Source organism: Cynara cardunculus (assembly GCF_001531365.2).
Source record: "Cynara cardunculus var. scolymus isolate 2C chromosome LG 2, CcrdV1, whole genome shotgun sequence".
NCBI classification, from domain to species: domain Eukaryota; kingdom Viridiplantae; phylum Streptophyta; class Magnoliopsida; order Asterales; family Asteraceae; genus Cynara; species Cynara cardunculus.
In genome coordinates, this window is record NC_037529.1 from 69,660,488 (window position 1) to 69,681,274 (window position 20,787).

Sequence of the window (20,787 nt, forward strand, 5' to 3'; positions counted from 1 at the left end):
TTGTCAAACAAGATTCACCTCTTAACGATTCAAAGACTATCTCTTAATAAAACTATCAAAAGATAAACAAATAGCCTCGAAATCATTGGTAATACCAAATTACATTTCAACACATTTTGACCCATATTCAAACAAGAATATATTAAAATATAAAAATTATAATAAATATAGATGAATTATCATCATTGATAACATCAAACTCAAAGTACATCTCTAACACATTTTGATCCATATTTAAACAAAGACATTTTTAAAATAAAAACCATATATATTTAAAAACCTTGAAAATAAACTATTTTATAAATTATTAAAAGACTTTTGTCCTAATGGTACGTGAATCTTTGATCTCTTAGGAAAAAGAGTTCAAATCTCACCAAAGATGAGAAGGGTGTGTGAGTTTATTTGTCTATTTGCTGTATGTAAATATTGTATATTAAAAAAAAAAAACTATTTTATAAGTTATTAATATTGAATAACCTTAAAATATTAATAAATATTACACAATATCATGAATTTTATTATCCATGATATTTATCACAAATAGTTATTCACAAGTTCTTATAACATTTATTATTCTTATTTGAACTTAAAATATTGTTATTAAGAGGGGTGTTTGGTAAGAGATATTAAACAATAATTAATGAGGATGAAAAAAGAAAAAAAAACTGTTTGGTTTTATATGGTATAACGGGCACATTCCTCCTTAAGCGCAAACTTTTATCCTAGATTGAACCGGATAAATGAAAATTCATTCCCTATTTCCATCCACCTGTCTAAACCAAAAACCTACAAGTGTGTGTAGAGGGAGATTTAGGGGAAACCTTCAAAAAAATGAAAAACCAAGGAACAGTTTGTTAACCATTCATCTATATGGTATGTACACATGCATACAAGCAACTAAAGTTATTTCTTGGTTTATGTGCATGTGTGCATGCATACCAGATAAATTGCTTACAAGTGCATACCGTCCGGATGAACAATTAATACTTACCTGAGAAACATGCATACGGGACAACTGCATACCGTTCCAGATGACCTGAGAAACATGCATACTGGACAAATTGCGTCCAGATGAACAATTAACACTTACCTGAGAAACATGTATGCTGGACAAATTGCTTACAACTGCATACCGTCCAGATGAACAGTTAATATTTACCAGGATCTTTTTCAGTTTTCATTTTTTTACGGTTTTTCCTTTAACTTGATCCTATAATACGATTTTTTTAATGAATTTGGGTGTAGAAAAATAGAGATAAAATAACAAGAAGATGAAAGTGGGCAAAGGGGTATGGTGCTTACTTGGTATAGTGAAAAAAGGCAGAATTGATGGTGGGGAAGCCATGCCATACTTGAAAGATCAAATATGTATTCAAATTCAGAAACACACTTCCCATGTCAAGACAAAGGGGAGCACATTTAACATTTACCCTCAAGGAATCAAAATATTATTTAATATATAATATATATCATCAAGAATAATACCTCAGAGATCACCATTGCCAACCACCTCATAGCTTTCATATCTCCAAAGCCCACTTTCCATTTTACTTTTCTGACCAATCTGGGACAAAAACCCATGTTAGATTCCAGTCAATCTCTGTGTCTAATTTGGTAAATTCCCAAGATATTTCAAATTATAAACAGGCCAGCATATAAAACAAAAAAAATTGCCTAACCCCAAGAAAAACTATTAATTTAGATTTGAATGCATTGTTTACACCATCATGCACTCTCTCCAGTCACTTTTTAAACTACTTAAATCAATATTTTATGTTCAAAATCAAACCTTAATTGGATAGTTTTGATGGGATCCGGTGCATTTTCAAAATCAAACCAAGATCTAAAGATAGAGAATTCTTGTTCACCGGATAACCAGATTTGCAGGTAAACTTCAGTCTTTTCATGATTTCCTTCCATAGAATGACTCAAAGTTCACCCAGAAATCACATGTGAATACCTGCTTCATTTGAAGAAACTGTTTCGAGTTCTGAATCACATGTGAAGACCTGCTTTTCATATCAAGAAACTGTTTTGAGTTCTTTCAAAGGGTTAAAAATGGTGGGGCTTGGTGGGTACCCACAATCAAAGAAGATGATGTATGATTTCACATGTATGGAACCCCTTCTTCATGCTCATAAAAGTCCACTGTTGCATTCTGAATCAAGGTCACAATCACATATTTAAAATCTTTTTTGACTTCTGTCGGCATTTATTTGAGCATTCTGCAATCTTACTTCTGTTCTTGATTGAATTCCCATTTCTGCCATTTTTCAATCTTGAAAAGAAAATCTGTTTTCTTGAATCAGTGTCACACCCCCTTTTGATTTGATTGTTATTTCTGCATAAAAATCCATCCTTTGGAAATCTTTCTGAAGAACCCATTTGAGATTTCTAGAATATGAATCAAGAACCACCACCGCTGCCGCCGCCGCCACCACCGGAAAAACTGCTTTCTTGAATCAGTGTCATAACCCCCTTTAGATTTGAGTGTGATTTCTGCATAAAAATCCATTCTTTGGATATCTGTTTCAAGAACCCTTTCGAGATTTCTTGAAGATTTTATTGAATATGAATCAAGAATCACCACCACCACCACCACCGGAAAAGCTTTCAAATGGGATCTCAACCATTGATGCCACCAGAAATCTCACCATCAAGATATCAAACTCAGCCCAGAAACCCAGGAAAGAGATATTAACCACCATTGTTGTTCCTAGTTCTGCAACATCAATTTCATCTTCTCCATATAACTCTCCATCTCTAATCTCGCCGCCGTCTTCGGCCTTCGTCTCCGCCCTACAGTCACCATATATATCTCCCAGAGCCACCGGAGATGACCCAAATCTTCTTCAAGAAAACGAAACAGTTACCAATCCCTCCACCACCACCACCGCCACCACCACACCCACTTCGTTTACTCGCCCATCCACTCCAGTATCCTATTGCGGGTCTCACAACGACGATATTCCGAGCACTTCATACACTCCACCATCGGAAAGATGTGATTTTTCCGACGAAACCAAGCTCAAAATTGTCAACTGTGTTCCTTTACCGGCTTCCGATAATAACCCAACAGCACCACGTATATCATTTTCGTTTCCGGTACCTCGGATTTCTTTCACAAAAGGATCGGTATCACCTGCGAATGCCAAGCTTAGGAGCTGCGATGTTTACGTAGGATATCACGGCCAGAACCCGAACTTGATAAGGTTCTGCAAGTGGCTGAAATCCGAGCTCGAGATTCAGGGAATCGCTTGCTTTGTTGCAGATAGATCGAGATATGCGGATTCGCAGAGCCACGAGATTGCCGATAGGGTCATTTGCTCGGTTACATTCGGGGTTGTGGTTGTCACCATGGACAGCCTGTTGAATTATCTCAGTTTGGAAGAGATTAGATTCTTCGCTCAAAAAAAGAATCTGATCCCGTTGTTCTTCGACATGAATACGAACGAAGTTGCAGATCTTCTTGCTCGAAATCCCGACACTAAAGAATGCAAAGAGGCAATTGACGGGTTGATGAAATCCCACGAATTTAAGCTCGAAGCAAACAACGGTAATTGGAGATGCTGCATATCGAGAACAGCCGGGATCTTGAAGGGAAAGCTCGGGAGAATGAGTGTTGCCGAGAACGAAATCGAAACCGTCGATGAAATGCCCTTTCCGAAAAACAAATTCTTCGTTGGACGAGAAAAAGAGCTGGCTGAGATTGAAACCATGTTTTTCGGATGTCGGGATATCTGCGAAAACGAAAGCGGAATGCACGTGATCAAAGGAGGAACACCCGGGACATCAGAAAGGCTCGCTTACAAGAAAACAAAGAGCGGGAAATATAAGAGCTTTGGAAGTAGCATTGTGTGCATCAATGGCGATCCCGGAATGGGGAAGACGGAGCTGGCATTGGAGTTTGCTCACCGGTATTCACAGAGATACAAGATGGTTTTGTGGGTCGGTGGCGAAGCTCGTTATTTCCGGCAAAATATACTGAATCTATCTCTAAATCTAGGGTTAGATGTAAGTGCAGATGCAGAGAAAGAACGAGGGAGGATACGGAGCTTTGATGAGCAAGAAACCGAAGCCTTCAAGAGGGTTAAACGCCAGTTATTTCGCGATATGCCGTATCTATTGATCATTGATAATCTTGAAACGGAAAAAGATTGGTGGGAAGGGAAAGATTTACATGACTTGATTCCGAGAAACACCGGCGGTTCGCATATCATCATCACAACTCGGCTCCCGAAAGTGATGACGTTCGATCCGATGCAAATTCAACCGTTGCCATTAAAAGACGCTATCTCATTGATGAAAGGACGAAGAAAGAAAGAATACCCGTCTCAAGAAGTCGAGATTCTAACGAAATTTGATGAGAAATTGGGTCGGTCGAGTTTTGGATTATGGGTGATCGGCTCATTGCTTTCTGAACTCACGATCTTGCCCTCCACCCTCTTCGAAGCCATAAATCACATCCGCATCGAAGAAGATTTGTCTCGTTTTGATGAACTATTTTGGGGAAACAACAAGTTTCTGCTCAAAATCTTGATATTCTCCGTTACTATTTTGCACGAAGCCAACGGGACTCGAAACGTTCTCGCCTCGAAGATGCTTCTAGTCGGGGCCTGGTTTGCTCCATTGCCGGTTTCAGCTAATTTACTAGCGGCAGCCGCTAACAACATAAACGGTTCCACCAACAGATTCAAGAAATGGGCCAAATGTGCAAATATGGCTTTCTTTTGTTGTTCTGGTTTTCTAGACAGCCAAACTTCAAAGAGTGAAGAAGATTCAGCCATGGTTTTAGTCAAGCTCGGCCTTGCGAGAAGAGCAAACCGACATCCGGGATGCCACATTCTGTTTCACCCGATCACCCAAACTTTCGCGAAACTAAAAGGGGGTTTGGTCACAGCAAAAGCAACGATCCAAGGCATAAGGAAAACGGGAAACCCGATCTTGAACTCGGACCAGCTCTGGGCTTCTGCTTTTCTGGTATTCGGTTTCAAATCTGAGCCACCGCTCGTCCAACTAAAGGCCAACGATATGGTTCTTTTCATCAAGAAAACTGCTCTCCCGTTAGCAATCAGGGCGTTTACAACGTTCTCAAGATGCAACTCGGCATTGGAGCTACTAAAAGTCTGCACAAATGTTCTTGAAGAAGTGGAGAAATCGTTTGTTTCACAGATTCAAGATTGGTGTCATGGATCTCTTTGTTGGAAGAAGAAGCTGAACTCACACCAGAGAATCGATGAGAATGTTTGGCAAGATGTGACGCTTTTGAAGGCTACATTGCTGGAAACAAGAGCTAAACTTCTGTTAAGAGGTGGGCATTTTGACAATGGTGAAGAGTTGTGCAGGACTTGTATTAGTATCAGGACCGTGATGCTTGGTCATAATCATGCTCAAACTTTGGCTGCTCAAGAAACATTGGCAAAATTAGTTAGAATGAGGAGTAAGATATGAAATCCAGATTAGATTCAATACATCATTCAGTAGATCAGTTTTCCCACAACATAATCTACCATGTTGTTTGATTTACCACTTTTTCCATTAAACTCTGTATGGATTAAGCATGAATTTACCCCTCTAACTACATACTTCTCCTGCAAGCATCATATAACTTGCTAACTACTGACATTTGATCAATATAAACATCAAAATTTCATTTCAAGCTTGTTCCAATTACTGGCTTTTCATGGGATTAAAAGGGTTGAGTTCAGTAATAAGATAAGAACAATAGAATCATCTAAACAAAGAACAGCTTATTGAAACACAGATGAAATAGAATGCAATTGATAGTATAAAACAACACAAGTAAACTAATGTAGATTTCATATCTTACTCCTCATTCTAACTCATGTTGCAAACTTACTAAAACACAGATGAAATATGATGCAATTGATGGTATAAAACAAGTAATCTGATATAGATTTCATATCTTACTCCTCACTCTAACTAATTTTACCAATGTTTATTGCGCAGCCAAAGTTTGAGCATGATTGCGACCAAGCATCACAATCCAGATACTAATACAAGTCCGGCGGACCTCTTTCACCATTGTCAAAAATACCCACCTCTTAAACTACAGTTTTTTGCTCTGTTTCCAGCAACATGACCTTCAAAAGTGTCACATCCTGCCATACATACTCATCGATTCTCCCGTATGGCTTCTTCCAGCAAAGAGATCCATGACACCAATCTTGAATCAGCGTAACAAACAAATGAATTCTCCACTTCTTCGAAACCAAGTTGAAAATTTGATAGTATATTATAACAACACAAGTAAATCAAATCTCAGTTCACATTTTACAAATCAAAGCAAAAACAAAACCCTAAAACCCCAAATTCAAATACAACAACCCTAAACCCTAAAGACGAGATCAAATCAATTAAACACTATCACACAGAATCACTGTTTTCGATAATAATAAAAAATAATGGAAGAAGTCAGTAGAAATGTGAAGTAATATACTAATTGGAGAAATTCCCTCTGTAATCCCTAGAAGAACCAGATGGAGGTGAGATCAATCCTTCAAATTCAGCATCATTTTCATCGAGGTAAATTCCCTGAGGGTTTCTTAAAACTCCATGAACGACAGAGATTAGAACGCCTAGACCAATTCCAATCAGAAGATTGCTAACAAAACCTATAATCCAAATAGAAATTCCGGTAATAAAAACCAGACCGGCGGTCACGAGGTGATCATGAACATGGTGTCCCCACACAACCATCGGATCTTCACGGAAAAAGTAGAGAACGAGCCATAAGGTGAATACCGAAGCGAAGACTAGTAGCGTCGTTGGATCTCCGATCAAGGACACGGCGGCGCAGGCGGTGATGATAATGCCGTAATTTACGCCGAAGTACTTTGAGTTGACGCGAAGTCGGGTGCCGGCGTGGTTGAGTGAGTCGGGGCGGTCGAATGAGCCGGTGGTAGAGATGAATTCTGGCCATGGTCGTCGGAGGGAGAGGAAGGAGGATAGGTTCTGAAAGGATCGGAAAATGACGTCAGTTCCTGAGATCGGAATGGTGGTGTAGGTGGTGGCGGTGGTTGCCGGCGTCGGAGACTGCATTGTTGAATTGTCGTCTGACTGGGGTTTGACCGAAACTGAGGTAACGTGCTATGCGTCACCGCCCGTATAACTTTGGACAATTTGTTAGAAAGAAAAATGGAAAAGGTGCCATGCTTATAATAAGCAATGGTAATATTAAAAAACAGTGTTTGAATTGTTAAAAAGGTGAATTTTATTTGATAAAATAAAAGTTTGTATCTTAATTGTTTTAAAATCATCTGAATGATTTTGTATCATGAGTCTTTTTTAACCATTAAACACCCTAATTTCATAGTAAACAATTACCAAACAATTATATTTTATTTTGCACTATATCATGAGAGTCTTTTAATCATTCTAACCATATAATCATTCAACACCAAACCATTCAGCAACTGTCAGACAATGTAATATTGATATGTATGAAAAGAAAATTAGTAGGCACGGTCCATTTAGAGCATCTTCAATGGATGTTCCTATAAACACCTCATTTTTACGCTTTTCGTTACCAGTTCACTTCCGACTCATCAAATTAAAAACTCACGTACAAACTTACAATGCTAGTTCTTATAAAAACCGCTTTTTGTGGGTTTTCCAGCTGAGATACAAACACCGACTAATCCCTTGGCGACCATGAAAACCTTGGAGTCATCGCAAATGAACTTCTATGGCCCCAAGGGATTAGCCCACCCCTGGATTTAAACCAGGAGAAAATGAGATTTTCGTTACATCCCGTTAAACGTTACCAGTGCTACACAATGTAAGTGGTTATATGGGTGCATTTAGCTCATCCCAAAATAAATAGTAAAATTATATGCACCCTTTTATATTAGAAAAAACGACAAATTATGCATTGATAATTTATATATGGTCTTAGTCACGGTCAAAAACCCATGGCCCAGTCTAGCTACTCCATAACCGATCATTAGAACCAGTCCCAGATCTGGGCCAAACCCAAACCGGTCGCGTTTTTTTTTTAAATCGGTTTTCAACATATAATTTTTTTTAGCATATAAAAATATTATTCAAATACACTTCAAAAATATGTAATTGGGTCAATCAAATAAACTTGAAATTACGTTTGATTACAAATTCGTTTGTAATTGATTTTTCACATACGATTTACATTTCGTTTTAAAATATGTAATTGGGTCTTCCTCAAGACCGGTCTCGGGCCGGACCAAACCGTGGTTTTGCTTGAAATGTGCAACAGGGTCAGAACTATCGGTCCTCATCCTGTCCTGTACCAGGCCGAACCCATTTTAACCGTCTCGAACTCTAATTATAACAAACAAAGCCCAAAATGTCAAAAAACTTTAAATACTATTGGGCCACTAATAAGCAATATATTATTTAAAATACCATTTCTTCTTTACAAGCCCATTAAGTTTCGCTTATTCTATGGTTCGGTGAGTAGTCAGAATAATTAAAAGACTCTTATAATATAGTGTAAAATGAAATATAATTGTTTGACAATTGTTTACAATGAAATTAGAACGTTGAATGGTTAAGGGAGACCTATGATACAAAATCATTCAAAGGGTTTTAGAATTATTAAGAGACAAACTTTTTTTTGCCAAACAAAATTCACCTCTCAACGATTCAGAAGCTGCATCTTAATAGAACTACTAAGAGGTAAACAAACAACCCCTAAAACTTGATATTGCAGAGAAAAATGATTATTTATTCAATTCTACCAATGAGATTGCGTTATTATTATTTTTTTATAAAAAGTTTTTTTTTCTAAAAAAGAGTATCGGGATGATAAATCAGATAATATTATAATAATATAATTTATGTTAAAGTCTATAATTAATCTAACTTGATGGGACAAAGCAGTATTAAATGTTGAGAGTTGGAAGGTAGTGTGCAAAATCATTGCAACCAAGGACGGAATTTATGTCGCACGACATATCGTGTTGATCTGATAAAATATTGGACATAAATGTAATTCAAAGTATACGTTAGCAGTAAATAGATGTACATGAATGATGTTTGAGCAGGTTACATGTGAACGATATGTAAACCTACACTAATTTGATGGGAGTTTTATGTAAGTTTTTCTATATGTATGATATATTACTAGAAGGGTGCTCGTGCAATGCATCGAGACACATCTCAATTAAATATTCTGTTTTATTATTTATCTATATCGATATAATACGGTTTTATGTGGTTTTGAGAAAACGATAATGTTTTTATTTTTGAATAAAATATAAATTCTAAAATATCATAAAATTTTAAAAAGAGTATATGGATATTAATATCAAATTAATTATTTAAAAGTTATTGTTTTGTGCAATTTCTTTAACTCAAAATTTTTATTATAATTTAATTTTACGTAACAAAGTAATTTAATTTAGGTTTAATAATATAATTTTTTATAAAGATAATAATTAAGTTTTCCGTTAGAACTTAATGATTATCCTAATTTTATTTTAGATATTTTATATTTAAAATGAGATATTTATCATGTATTAGATTATGTTTATCTGTAGTTAGTTACACGAATTCAAACATGAAACTTTAATAAGTTGTACTTATGCACAATTTACTTGTAATTTTGAATTTTAAGTAATATGCATCAATAAACAGTACTTTGTACATAAAAAATAGTTTTTAAGAGTTTTTATCAAATGCTTTATAATATAGTATAGATAAATCATTTGATAAGAACTCTTTAAAACCATCTTTTATACATGAAGTACTGCTTATTGATGAATATATTACTTAAAATTTAAGATTACAAGTAAATTGTGCGTAAGTACAACTTATTAAGCTCCATGTTTGAATTTGTATAACTAATTATAGATAAATATAATCAAATACAGAATAAAATTTTTATTTTCATTTTAAAAATACATCATCTAAAATAAAAATCAAGTTAAAATACATATTGATACACGAGTATTGAATGTTGGGAAGTTTATAATGGAATAATGTGGATAGTGGCCCCCACAAAGATCAAGCCCTTTTTCGTCATTTCACATAAAAAGTGTCCCACTTTCACCATGCAAATAACACCATACACGTTCCCATCAAACTCCATACTCTACACCCTACAATATTACCCCCTCTGTTTATTATTTTAGTTCCTCTTATTCTGTTTATTTTATTTGTATTGTATCATGTTATCTTGTTTATGTCATAATATAACAGTTGTATTTAGTATAAAGTTCCTACTCTCGATTATTCTCTTAAGATAACACAAAATACCAGAACCTCACATGAAATACCGGTCTCTATTTGTTATTTCATGTGGGGTATGGTTACTTTGTCCAATTTACTTTGTTATACTTACTGTTAGGATTGCTCATAGGTTGAGTTGAAGACATTTGAGCAACCCAACCTAATATTTGCGGTTTGAAAAATCTTAATTCAACCCAACCCGAACCAAAGTGCAACCCACCTCAATTCAAACCGTACGGATTGGTCGGGTTGGTCATGTTGATACTTTGTTACATTAAAGTATTCTTCTAACCTTGAACATGTTATTTCTCTACTCATAATTTTTTTTTTCATCATCAACTATTTGATACTACTTATTTATACTTCTTACGTATATCATATTCAATTAATTTTCTCAATTTACATATATATGTTCACGGTTACTGAACATATATACGAATGAGTTATATAGAGATGTGAATATATTGAAAATATGTGTATACGAAGAGCGTACGTGATAGTGTAATTGTCTGGTGTATATATCAATAGAAATTCAACAATCATATTAAATCCAAGAAATAAAAAGATATCGGGTTCATCAAGTTAGGTTGAGTTCAAATAGTAGTAACCCAATACCTACGGTTTGAAAATTTTACAACTCGATTAGACATCAGGTTGCTTCGGGTTAAATTATTTAGCGTTAGGTAGGATTGGGTTGATCCGGTTGGTAGGTTTTTGAGCACCCTTATTTACTGTATTATATTACCTTGTTCATATCATAATATAACATTTGTATCTAATACAGAGTCTTTACTCTCAATTATTCTCTTAAGAACACAAAGTATAACGGGTGTTCACATTGTATAGCCAGACTTAGGGGACGTTTACCAAACGATTACTCGGGTAAACGTTTATCAAGTAATATTACATCACCGGATAAATATAGTAAGGGCCAAAAATCTTATCAGTAAGAGCAAGACAAAGATCAAGAGTCTTACCCGGTAAGTGAGAGCGACGACTCTTACCATGGTAAGCACTTACCAGGTTAATTGTTGTATACTATATCGTTTTGGTGGACTAAAATCTTACCCGGTAAGTACATAATAGTGTTAAATTTTACCGGTAAGCACTTTCTGGATAAGTGTGTGATAAACGTCCCCTTAGTCTCAGACGATCGCAATTTACCAGGATGTAGTCTAGAAAATTGCATAGGTAACACAAAATAACATGACCCCACATGAAATACTAGTCTCTCCTTGTTATTTCATGTGGGGACATATCCATTTTACTTTGTCATTTTTATTGTATCATGTTATCTTGTTCATACCGTAATACAAAGTTTTTACACTATAATTCTCTTAAGATGACACGGAATAACAAGACCCCAATTGAACTACCAACCTCCCTCCACTTGTTATTTCATGTGGGGTCATGTTATTTGTCCACTTTATTGTATCATGTTATCTTGTTCATATCAATAATTTAACAGTTGTATCCAATACAAAGTTTCTACTCTCGATTGTTCTCTTAAGATAACAAAGAATAACCAGACCCACATGAAATACTAGTCTCCACTTGTTATTTCGTTTGGGGTCATGTCGTTAGATATAACATCTGTATCTAATACAAAGTTTTTATTATGTATCATTCCCTAAATATAACACAGAATAACAATACCCCACATGTAATAGTAGGGTGTTGTCATTTTGTGTCATTTACTTTCTTATGTTTATTGTATCATATTACCTTGTTCATATATGTACGTGGATACAACACTGAAGTCTTTTCAATTAAAATCTAACAGTACGCAAAAGCAACGAAACAAGTTACGGGATCGGTCTTTGATATTGAACGAGACGGCCGACACGAGTTTCGTCCCTTTTGAGTACAAGTTTTCGGGCCCGTACCCTACACACCTATGGACTGTGTAAATAAGTACCAATTAGAGAAGACATTTCATGGTGGTCCAAATGTGTTTTTTTTCTCTCACTTTTTAACGTGTTTCCACTGACCTAATCATGTTGTAACGGCTATATTTCATGCAAATCATGTACATACATACATACATGAATGAATGTATCATGTATGTATGTATGCATGCATGCATGCATGAAGTACTGCATGGTTTTCCAAACAAAATACCCATCTTCAAAAGAACCCAAAACAGGATTCGAAACCAGAAATCAACCAATTCTTGTGGGTAATCGAAACGATGCTTAAAAATGGAGTCTTTTTGGATTCTTGATTTCGAGAGATATGAAGCATGAAATAGTGTTTTAATTACTTCGCTTATTATTTGGAGCTCCCCGAAAAGGTTCTTAAAACTCTAGAAATCTAGAAATTAAAGAGAAATAAGAAACCAAAAAACTCATCTGTAATTAAGCATAGATTCGATCGATCCATCCATCCGTCGTCATGGATAACTCGGAGGATAGTATGCAGTCGAAGATCGCAAATGGGATGTCGAATTCGATGGTGATGGTGATGATGATCCCATATGCATCATGCCTGAAGAAGTTTGAAAACCACCGGCACGAAACACCGCCGGACCGCCACCGTACGGATGGTAATCGGAACCCTGTGATTGGTTCATTGTGTAAAACTGATTTCTTCTCAAGAATTGATCATTTCGCGTAGAATCATCAGCCTCATTTTCAGGGGAATCATCAATGATGATGATTTCTTTAATGGGGTTCGAGCTGGATGCAGCAGCATTATACAGATTTCTGCCACGTGGCGTTTGTGAATGGACTCCATTATAGCCATTGTAGGACCTCGCGGGAGGTACCATCGGTCCCATATTTGGAACAGCGTGACAATAACGATCCGCCATGAAGCTTCTCATATTGACCGGTGGTTGGCCATTGAAATGGTTAGATTCAGACCCATTCTGGTACTGGCTAAAGATCACCGGCCGGTGAGGGTAGCCATGGGAGAAAGAACTATGAACCAGTTGATTCATCTGAGGTCGAAACTGTTGTGAAGATGATGACGATACATCGTCATCGGTCTTGACGACGGTTAAGTTTTTTCCCATCAATCGAAGAACGGGTTTCGAAGGACTAACGGCCGAATCGCAATCGCTGTAAATCGGCAGCTTAACGGGTAAGCCGGCAGCCGACGACAACTTCTTGGTGATCGTTGGAAATACCATGGTGTCGGGTGGTTGTGAATTCGGGTAGTTGTTTAGCAAGAACATCGATTCGGATCTGAAGTTTAAACCGTTTGGGCTTCTGGATGGCTCGATCGATTGTTGTTTCCTTAAAGAAGACGAATCTTGATAGTGTGAAGCAACTGAATACGATGAAACGGTCTCTTTTCTCGAGCAACAGCACGGCTGGTCGTTCTTGAAACTGGTCGGAGAAGGACCCTTTTCGATATGATCAACGGGTCTCCAATCGCCCCCGCCTCCGGCCCCGCCACTGTTAGGAAAAGATTTCTTGAAAGTGGGTTCAATCATAACACTTGAAAAACCTGGCCTTTGATCATCTTGAACAGAACTAGATCTGTAAGATAACTTTTCTGAAGATCTTGAATCTGATCTTGCCATACTAGGATTAGAAACTGTTGAAACCGGAGAATTCGACATGGAATCTCGATCGATCGTATCGAGATTATGCGGGTTTTCACTTGGCGGAACCCTAATTGGTTGAATCTCATCGGAAACCATATCTCCACCGGGACTAGGCAAGAATGATCCCGGTGGTCCAGGAATCGGAATAGGGTCAACCTCCTGAAAGTAATCTTGATTCTTTTCGATATCCTCTGTGCCATCTTCGATATCATTTCCGAATATATTTTTCCCGTCTGGAGCTCGATTAGTCGAACATATCTGATCCGGATATAGCTTATCATCACTGACCAGTTTCGAGAACTCAGGATCAAAAGAATTGCTCAAATCCATTAGATTTCTATCGTCATCGATCATTCTCGAGGCTGGAACAGCACAAACTTGATCGCCATCGGGTTGATTCTCGTTTCTAACGGATTCTACATCCCGTAAAGCATCCTCGATGGTGGTTTCAATTCCCACAGAAGATTGATCTCCATTTGAACTCTTGGAAGTAATTGATCTCTCCTTTCTAGCACCTGTGTCGTCGTCTTCCGTTTTAGATTGACCTTTTGGAGAATTCTGAGACGACCCGTCAACTGATTTTTCGTTCGGTAAGCAACGAACAACATGGGATTTCTTGAAAGCGGAAAATTTCCGTTTTAAACTAGTCTTGGATGCCGAAAAAGATAGATTCTTTCTCAAAGATGAAAACTTCGTGTTCATCATAGGTCTGATTTCAGGACCATCAGAGTGTTGGGATGGATATGAATCTCGAGAACCCGAAGAATCATCGTCTTCTTGCCTCAAAAGCTTCAAACTTGGCTTTGTTAACGGCAATGAAGTTCTCGTTTTCTTCCGAATTTGTGAAGAATCCATCTTATTAGATGAAATTGGAGTTCTGAAATCACATCCGGAAGAAGATTTCTCACTTTCAACAAGAAAATCTTTTCGTAATTCCATCTTCCGCTGCTTGCCGCTGAACTTCTTTCCGAGACCGGTTCTCTTCGAGCACGCCCACGGCGGTCTTATGATGGCCAAACCCGCCGGAGCTTTCATCGGCTCTCTGCCTCCTTCCTCTTTCCGGCAATCTTCCGCCATGGTAACATCTTCTTTCTCACTGCTTCTTATCTGTTCAACAATCTAAGGAGAAAAAAAACTTCAAGATTTCTACAAATTTACGACTATCATCGTTCTAATGCATCTAGAAAGAAAACTAGAATCGAGAAGTTTAGAATCTACCTCAGAAGGACAACGAGATTTCGAGGGCTTTGGCGAGCATAATTTTCCGGCATTCAAGCCAAGTTTCAGAAACTTCTGGTGATGTTTCGCCTTAAAAAAATTGCTTTTCTTCTTACCTATAACGATTTTACACCCTTTTACACCTTTCAGTAACTTCCGAGCTCCATTATTATCCGATGAACCCGCTTTTGGGACCGACAAAATCCGAACTTTTGTGCCATCGGTGTCGATATAAACATCACCTTCGTTATCAGCAACTTCAGGATTGATGGTAGTCGTTAATCTCGGCTCTTCTTTCTCCTCTTGAAACTGGAATTCTTGAGCGGGAAAACTAGAATTAGTAGCCCAGCTTGTACCGTTTCTTCTATCGAGCTCCTCGACAGTACAACGTGGAGCTGTTTCGTATATATCCGACATTAATCTTGTTTTCCTAGGTTTGATCCTATGTTTGACTATAACCTTCGGATTGTCGGTCCACTTCATACTCGCCTCCCCGGTTAAACACTGGTCGATATGAGCGTTTAACGTTGTGTTTGAAGACGAAGAGAAAATCTTACAAACCGGGCAAACTTTCGACGCCATGGTTTCAGAAATGACGAAACTGTTTGGAGGAATCTCTAACTGATCAACCGGTTCCACCCCAGAATTCAATTTCAAAACCAATCTACTCTTTTTCTGAGAAGAACAAGAAGCCGGAGGTTTTTCCTTCGATCTCGTGTTGGATTCCTTGTAATTTTCTTTCGAACCACTTGAATTCGTGCTTACAGACCTCACGGTTAGCTCGCAGATCGATTTCGCAGCATCACAAGTGACCGGTTTGGATCGATCTTCCACGCGTTTCCCATCAAACCCGCTTACGACATCTTCATTTGATGCCAAATGGTTTTCAAGATTGCATCTGTTGTTATCCCTCAGTAAAACAAGAGGCTGGAAAGGTGGCAACAAGTTCTTCACTCCATTTCTCAAGCAAATTTGCAAACTTTTTGGAGAAAAAGGCCAATTACAAGCAACATCTTTGCTTCTTAAACTGAAAACATGATCCCTGAAAGACAACCCAACCAATTTTATCTCAGAAACATTCAAGATTCAACCAAAAACCAACAGAAAGAAGCAATATCCAAGAACCCCAGAACAGATTAGGCATGAAATCACATATATAAACAAGATTTATGGTCAAACAATAGTTTGACCAGCTTAAACCTGAAATGGGTAAGAAAGGAAAGAACCCCAGAACAGTAATTAGGCATGAAATCACATATATATAAACAAGATTAATGGTCAACAATAGTTTGACCAGCTAAAATCTGAAATGAGTAAGAAAGGAAATCTAAGAGCACTGATTGGGTAAGCACATCAAATACAAAAAGGCCAATCTTGATAAGAAATAAAATCAAAGACAAAGGCCAGGCTGGGGGACACAAGATGATCTTTTCATGAAATCTGAGCCAAGTACTTACTCCCACTGGTCAAGAAACACAAATCAGCAGTTGGGTTTACCTTGGATCTAACCCAGTAAAAAAAAGGAAATCTTGAAACAAATTATAACAAATCACCAACACCGAGAGTAATTAAGAATCTTGATCAAAGTGGGTGTTTAAATTTCTAGGTTTTCTCTACCTTATAGAGAAATTTGGAAGTGGGTTGTTGTGGGTGTCATCAAGATCATCAGCAGCATCTGGTGACTTCAGATCTAAATCAGAAACAGAAACAGAAGCTTTATAATCATCACTGTTGATCTTGATCTTGAGATGATCATGAGAGATTTGTTGTTGTTCTTGATGATGATGATGATGATGAGATGATGAAGGATCTGGTGGTGGATGACCATCAATGGATATCATCTGCTGCTAATAGTCTTATGTCTTCTTGTGCTGTTTAAACAGTCACAAGAACTCTCCTTCTCAACAACTGCCCCTTTACACTTGGCCTTCAGCATATATAACAACACACTAGTACTGCCCCCCTTCCCCTTTCTCTCTCTAGAATTTCAAACAAAATGCCCCCACTTATCTGATTAAAAGCATACTTGGTGAGAGATGATCATCATCACCATCAGATAACTCCAACCATCTTTGCTCAAACCCATCTGCAAAACAAGTGACAGATGATTAAAGAAAGGTTAGAAACTGAATCTTTACAAGAAAAGAACCCCAAAACATCATTCATAGGACCATATTTTATGTGATCTTGAAGCATCAAATTAAGAACTACAAGCTTTTTTAAAGAATCCAATTGAACAAGAAAAGAACCAAAGTAGTTGGCATAGTACAAAACCCACAAGCAAAGATTGAAGTTATGGAAAAAAGAGCTCCAACAGCTGTTATTTTATGTGAGTTTGATGGATATATTTCACACAAATCAAGTGAAAAAATGGAAAAAGGAAAGGTTTACAACAAGCACCCACTAACATCAACATCACCCCAGATAAAAAAGAACAGAAATTGAGAAATGAAACCAAGATTGGGGAGGGGGGGGGGGGTTGTTAAAGATTTGAACTTTTCTTGAAGAACACTTGAAAAACAAGCACAAGAGTCAAGATCCCTATACTAAGATCTAACTGTAGGTGGTTTGGAAGAGGAGATTAAGGAGAAATAAAGGGTAAATTTAAGTCAGATCTTTAGGGTCTAGGTAGTGAACAGTAGAGCATGACCACATAAAGATCTGAGGAAAAAAATCAGAGATAGAGAGAGAAAGAGAGATGGACCAATTTGGGTCACCAAGATTTGGGTCTATAAGTTTGAGGATTTGGAAAAAAATGAGAAGAACCCAAGAATCAAGTTGAAGAGATCATGAAATCACAAGCAAAAAAGCTTCATTTTTACAGACTTAAGATGCATTCAAGAACCCCATTTTTTGCCCTTTTTTTTAACATCAAATCTAATCCACACACACATACACATACACAGAGGGAAATTAACATGAACAAAATCTTGAAGATGAAAACATCCTCAAAAAGAGACTGAAAAGGGGAAGGATTTTCAAGAATACCCACCAAGAAAACCACTTGATTCACACATGAACGCAAACAGAAACCAATTTGGAGGAAAGCAATCACAGAAAGTTATCAATCTTGAAGATGAAAACATCCTCTCAAAAAGAGACTGAAAAAAGGGAAGAATTTTTCAAGAAAACCAGTTGATTCACACATAAACACGAACAGAAACGAATTTGGAGAAAGAAATCACAGAGAAGTATCAATCTTGAAGATGAAAACATCCTTACAATTAAAGATCCTTAAAAAGGGAAGAATTTTTCAAGAAAACGCACCACGAACACCAAGTGATTCACACACAAACACACCCAGAAACCAATTTGGAGAACGAAATCACAGAAAAAGTACCAATCAAACCTTATCTTATGAGCTTTTCTTTCTGGGTCATTTGGGAAAAATGAGAAAGAATATAAAGAGAGAAGATGAAGAACAAAAACTAAGAAGAAGGAGAAGAAGAGGATTAGAACCAGCAAACAGCAGCACCACCCACTCACACATCAAAAAGAAAGCATCAGGTTCTTCTCTCCACCAAAAAGCAAAATTTGAACCATTTACACCACTGATTCACCTTCCATCAATGAATATGCGTGTTAGTGTGCGACTGTGTGAGAGAGAAAGTAGAGAGAGAGAGAGAGGTGTTTTGGGTACTCTACAAAGCTGTCCTATCTTAAACTTACCCTACATCTCGCTTCATAATTTTCTTGGTTTCTTTATTGCTGATATTATTTATCATGGTATGTGAATTGTCAGTTGTGCCCCCTTTTGTTACAGGGATTTACGCATGAAAATTCTCCACTCATGGCTACAGGACAACACCCCCTACTACATCTTCCAAAAAACACACATCATTGTCCAAATACATTTCATCCTACCTTTCGTTTTCCTTTTATTTTTCCTAATCATCTCATAATAATCGTTTCATAATTTCAAATTTTTATCGTTCTCGTGGCATGTCTAATTGACCGACGGTAAAAATTCCCTTTTGTCGGTTGGTTTACTCCAACGATCTAACATCTTGACAGGTAAAACTGTATTTTGGAAAGATGATGGATGTATATAGCAGGTACCGTTCATCTGCTGCAGATTCATTTCCAAGGGTATCTATGATTTTTGACTTACTATTGTGTTATTTTTACCGTTCTTAAGGTATGTCTATCTGGTCGGTAAAAGTTCTCTTTTGTTGGTTTGGTTGGTTTTCTTCGACGGCCTAATATCTTGGCTGAAAAACTGTATTTTCGGAGGAAGATTGCTATGTATAACGGGTACTATTCATCTGTTGCAGATATTTGTATGTGATAGCATTTCCAACTGATTCTACAGTTTTTATCTTATAATGTTGTTTTTATCGTTCTTAGGGTATGTCTAACCATCAATAAAGATAATCTTTTATTGGTAGGTTTTCTTCGATGACCTAATATCTTGACAGGTAAAACTGTATTTTGGAAAGATGATGGCTGTGTATAGCAGGTACCATTCATCTGCTGCAAATTCATTTCCAATGGTATCTATGATTTTTGACTTACTGTTGTGTTATTTTTACCGTTCTTAAGGTATGTCTATCTGGTCTGTAAAAGTTCTCTTTTGTTGGTTTGGTTGGTTTTCTTCGACGGCCTGATATCTTGGCTAAAAAACTGTATTTTCGGAGGAAGATTGCTATGTATAACGGGTACTATTCTTCTGTTGCAGATATTTGTATGTGATAGCATTTCCAACTGATTCTACAGTTTTTATCTTATAATGTTGTTTTTACCGTTCTTAGGGTCATGTCTGATTAACCGGCCGGTAAAGTTTCTCTTTTGTCGGTTGGTTTTCTCCAACGATCTAATATCTTGGCTGATAAGACTGTATTTTTGGGAGGAAGATGACTATGTATAGCAGGTATTATTCATCTGCTGCAGATGCATTCCAACAGTATCTACAGTTTTTTACCTGAAAGCCCCAACTAGAGATGGAATTCCAGAACCTAAACCTCTCCGTTGAGAGTTTTGTATCTATAATTTTTAACTTATAATGTTATTTTTAGCGTTCTTAGGATATGTCTCTAACCGGTCGGTAAAAGTTCTCTTTTGTTGGTTGGTTTTCTCTAGTGACCTAATATCTTGGCTGGTAAAACTGTATTGTCAGAGGAAAATCGGTATATATATATATATATATATATATATATATATAGCAGGTACTATTTATTTGTTGCAAATACTTGTATGTGAAAGCATTTTCAATAGATTATGCAATCCTTATTTTATAACTTTTTTTAATCTAATAACGTTATTTTTACCATTCCTAGTAGGGGTGCTCATGGGTCGGGTAGATCGGGTTGAAGACATTTGAACAACCCAATCCAATGCTTGCGGTTTGAAAAATCTTAAACCAACTCAACTCAACTCAACTCAACCCAAACAGTACGAGTTGGTCGGGTTGATACTTTGGTACATCAAAATATTCTCTTAACCTTGAATATGTTATTTATCTACTCGTAATTTCTTTTTCATCGTCAATCATTTGATACAACTTATTCATACTTCTTAAATCTTACGTATATTACATTTACATATATATGTTCACAATTACTGAACATATATACAAATGAGTTATATAAAAATGGAGAATAGATTAAAAATACATATATATGAAGAAGGTAAATGTACATAATAATATAAATTCAACAATCATATTAAATCCAAGAAGAAAAAGGCTATTGGGTTCATCGGGTTGGGTTGAGTTCAAATAACAGTAACTCGATATCAACCCAATACCTACAATTTGAAAATTTTACAACTCGATTAGACATCAGGTT

General features: G+C 36.9%; 3 protein-coding genes across 5 annotated transcripts; 1 reads left to right on the forward strand and 2 right to left on the reverse strand.

Moving 5' to 3' along the window:
* Positions 1 to 2,058: 2,058 nt before the first annotated feature.
* On the forward strand, positions 2,059 to 5,543 carry LOC112506396. Its single transcript, XM_025110401.1, has 2 exons — positions 2,059 to 2,168; positions 2,646 to 5,543. Exons 1-2 carry the CDS (start codon positions 2,059 to 2,061, stop codon positions 5,449 to 5,451), a joined length of 2,916 nt encoding a protein of 971 aa, XP_024966169.1. The 3' UTR covers positions 5,452 to 5,543.
* Positions 5,544 to 6,235: 692 nt separating this feature from the next.
* LOC112507722 (PRA1 family protein G2-like) lies at positions 6,236 to 7,091 on the reverse strand. The gene has a single exon (XM_025112408.1). The coding sequence runs from the start codon at positions 7,060 to 7,062 to the stop codon at positions 6,460 to 6,462; it is 603 nt and encodes a 200-aa protein (XP_024968176.1). The 5' UTR covers positions 7,063 to 7,091; the 3' UTR covers positions 6,236 to 6,459.
* A 5,332-nt stretch (positions 7,092 to 12,423) lies between these two features.
* On the reverse strand, positions 12,424 to 18,595 carry LOC112504760. Of its 3 annotated transcripts, none has more exons than XM_025108721.1 (4): positions 18,488 to 18,595; positions 16,619 to 17,087; positions 15,002 to 16,043; positions 12,424 to 14,902 (listed from the first exon to the last, which is right to left on the reverse strand). In XM_025108721.1, the coding sequence occupies exons 2-4, from the start codon at positions 16,840 to 16,842 to the stop codon at positions 12,623 to 12,625; spliced, it is 3,546 nt and encodes a 1,181-aa protein (XP_024964489.1). In that variant the 5' UTR covers positions 16,843 to 17,087; positions 18,488 to 18,595; the 3' UTR covers positions 12,424 to 12,622. The 3 variants fall into 3 exon arrangements, with proteins under 3 accessions (XP_024964489.1, XP_024964483.1, XP_024964494.1); XM_025108715.1 differs by having other exon boundaries at positions 18,351 to 18,595; XM_025108726.1 differs by having other exon boundaries at positions 18,562 to 18,586.
* Positions 18,596 to 20,787: the final 2,192 nt, after the last annotated feature.

Bases quoted from the DNA above. Each gene is read 5' to 3' on its own strand.
- LOC112506396 (XM_025110401.1), top strand. From the start codon at position 2,059: ATGGTGGGGCTTGGTGGGTACCCACAATCAAAGAAGATGATGTATGAT. The intron at 2,169-2,645 runs GTCACAATCACA...TGATGCCACCAG, and splicing joins CTGTTGCATTCTGAATCAAG to AAATCTCACCATCAAGATAT.
- LOC112507722 (XM_025112408.1), bottom strand. From the start codon at position 7,062: ATGCAGTCTCCGACGCCGGCAACCACCGCCACCACCTACACCACCATT.
- LOC112504760 (XM_025108721.1), bottom strand. From the start codon at position 16,842: ATGATATCCATTGATGGTCATCCACCACCAGATCCTTCATCATCTCAT. The intron at 16,044-16,618 runs GTAGAGAAAACC...GTTGTCTTTCAG, and splicing joins CTTCCAAATTTCTCTATAAG to GGATCATGTTTTCAGTTTAA. The intron at 14,903-15,001 runs GTAGATTCTAAA...TTTTCTCCTTAG, and splicing joins AATCTCGTTGTCCTTCTGAG to ATTGTTGAACAGATAAGAAG.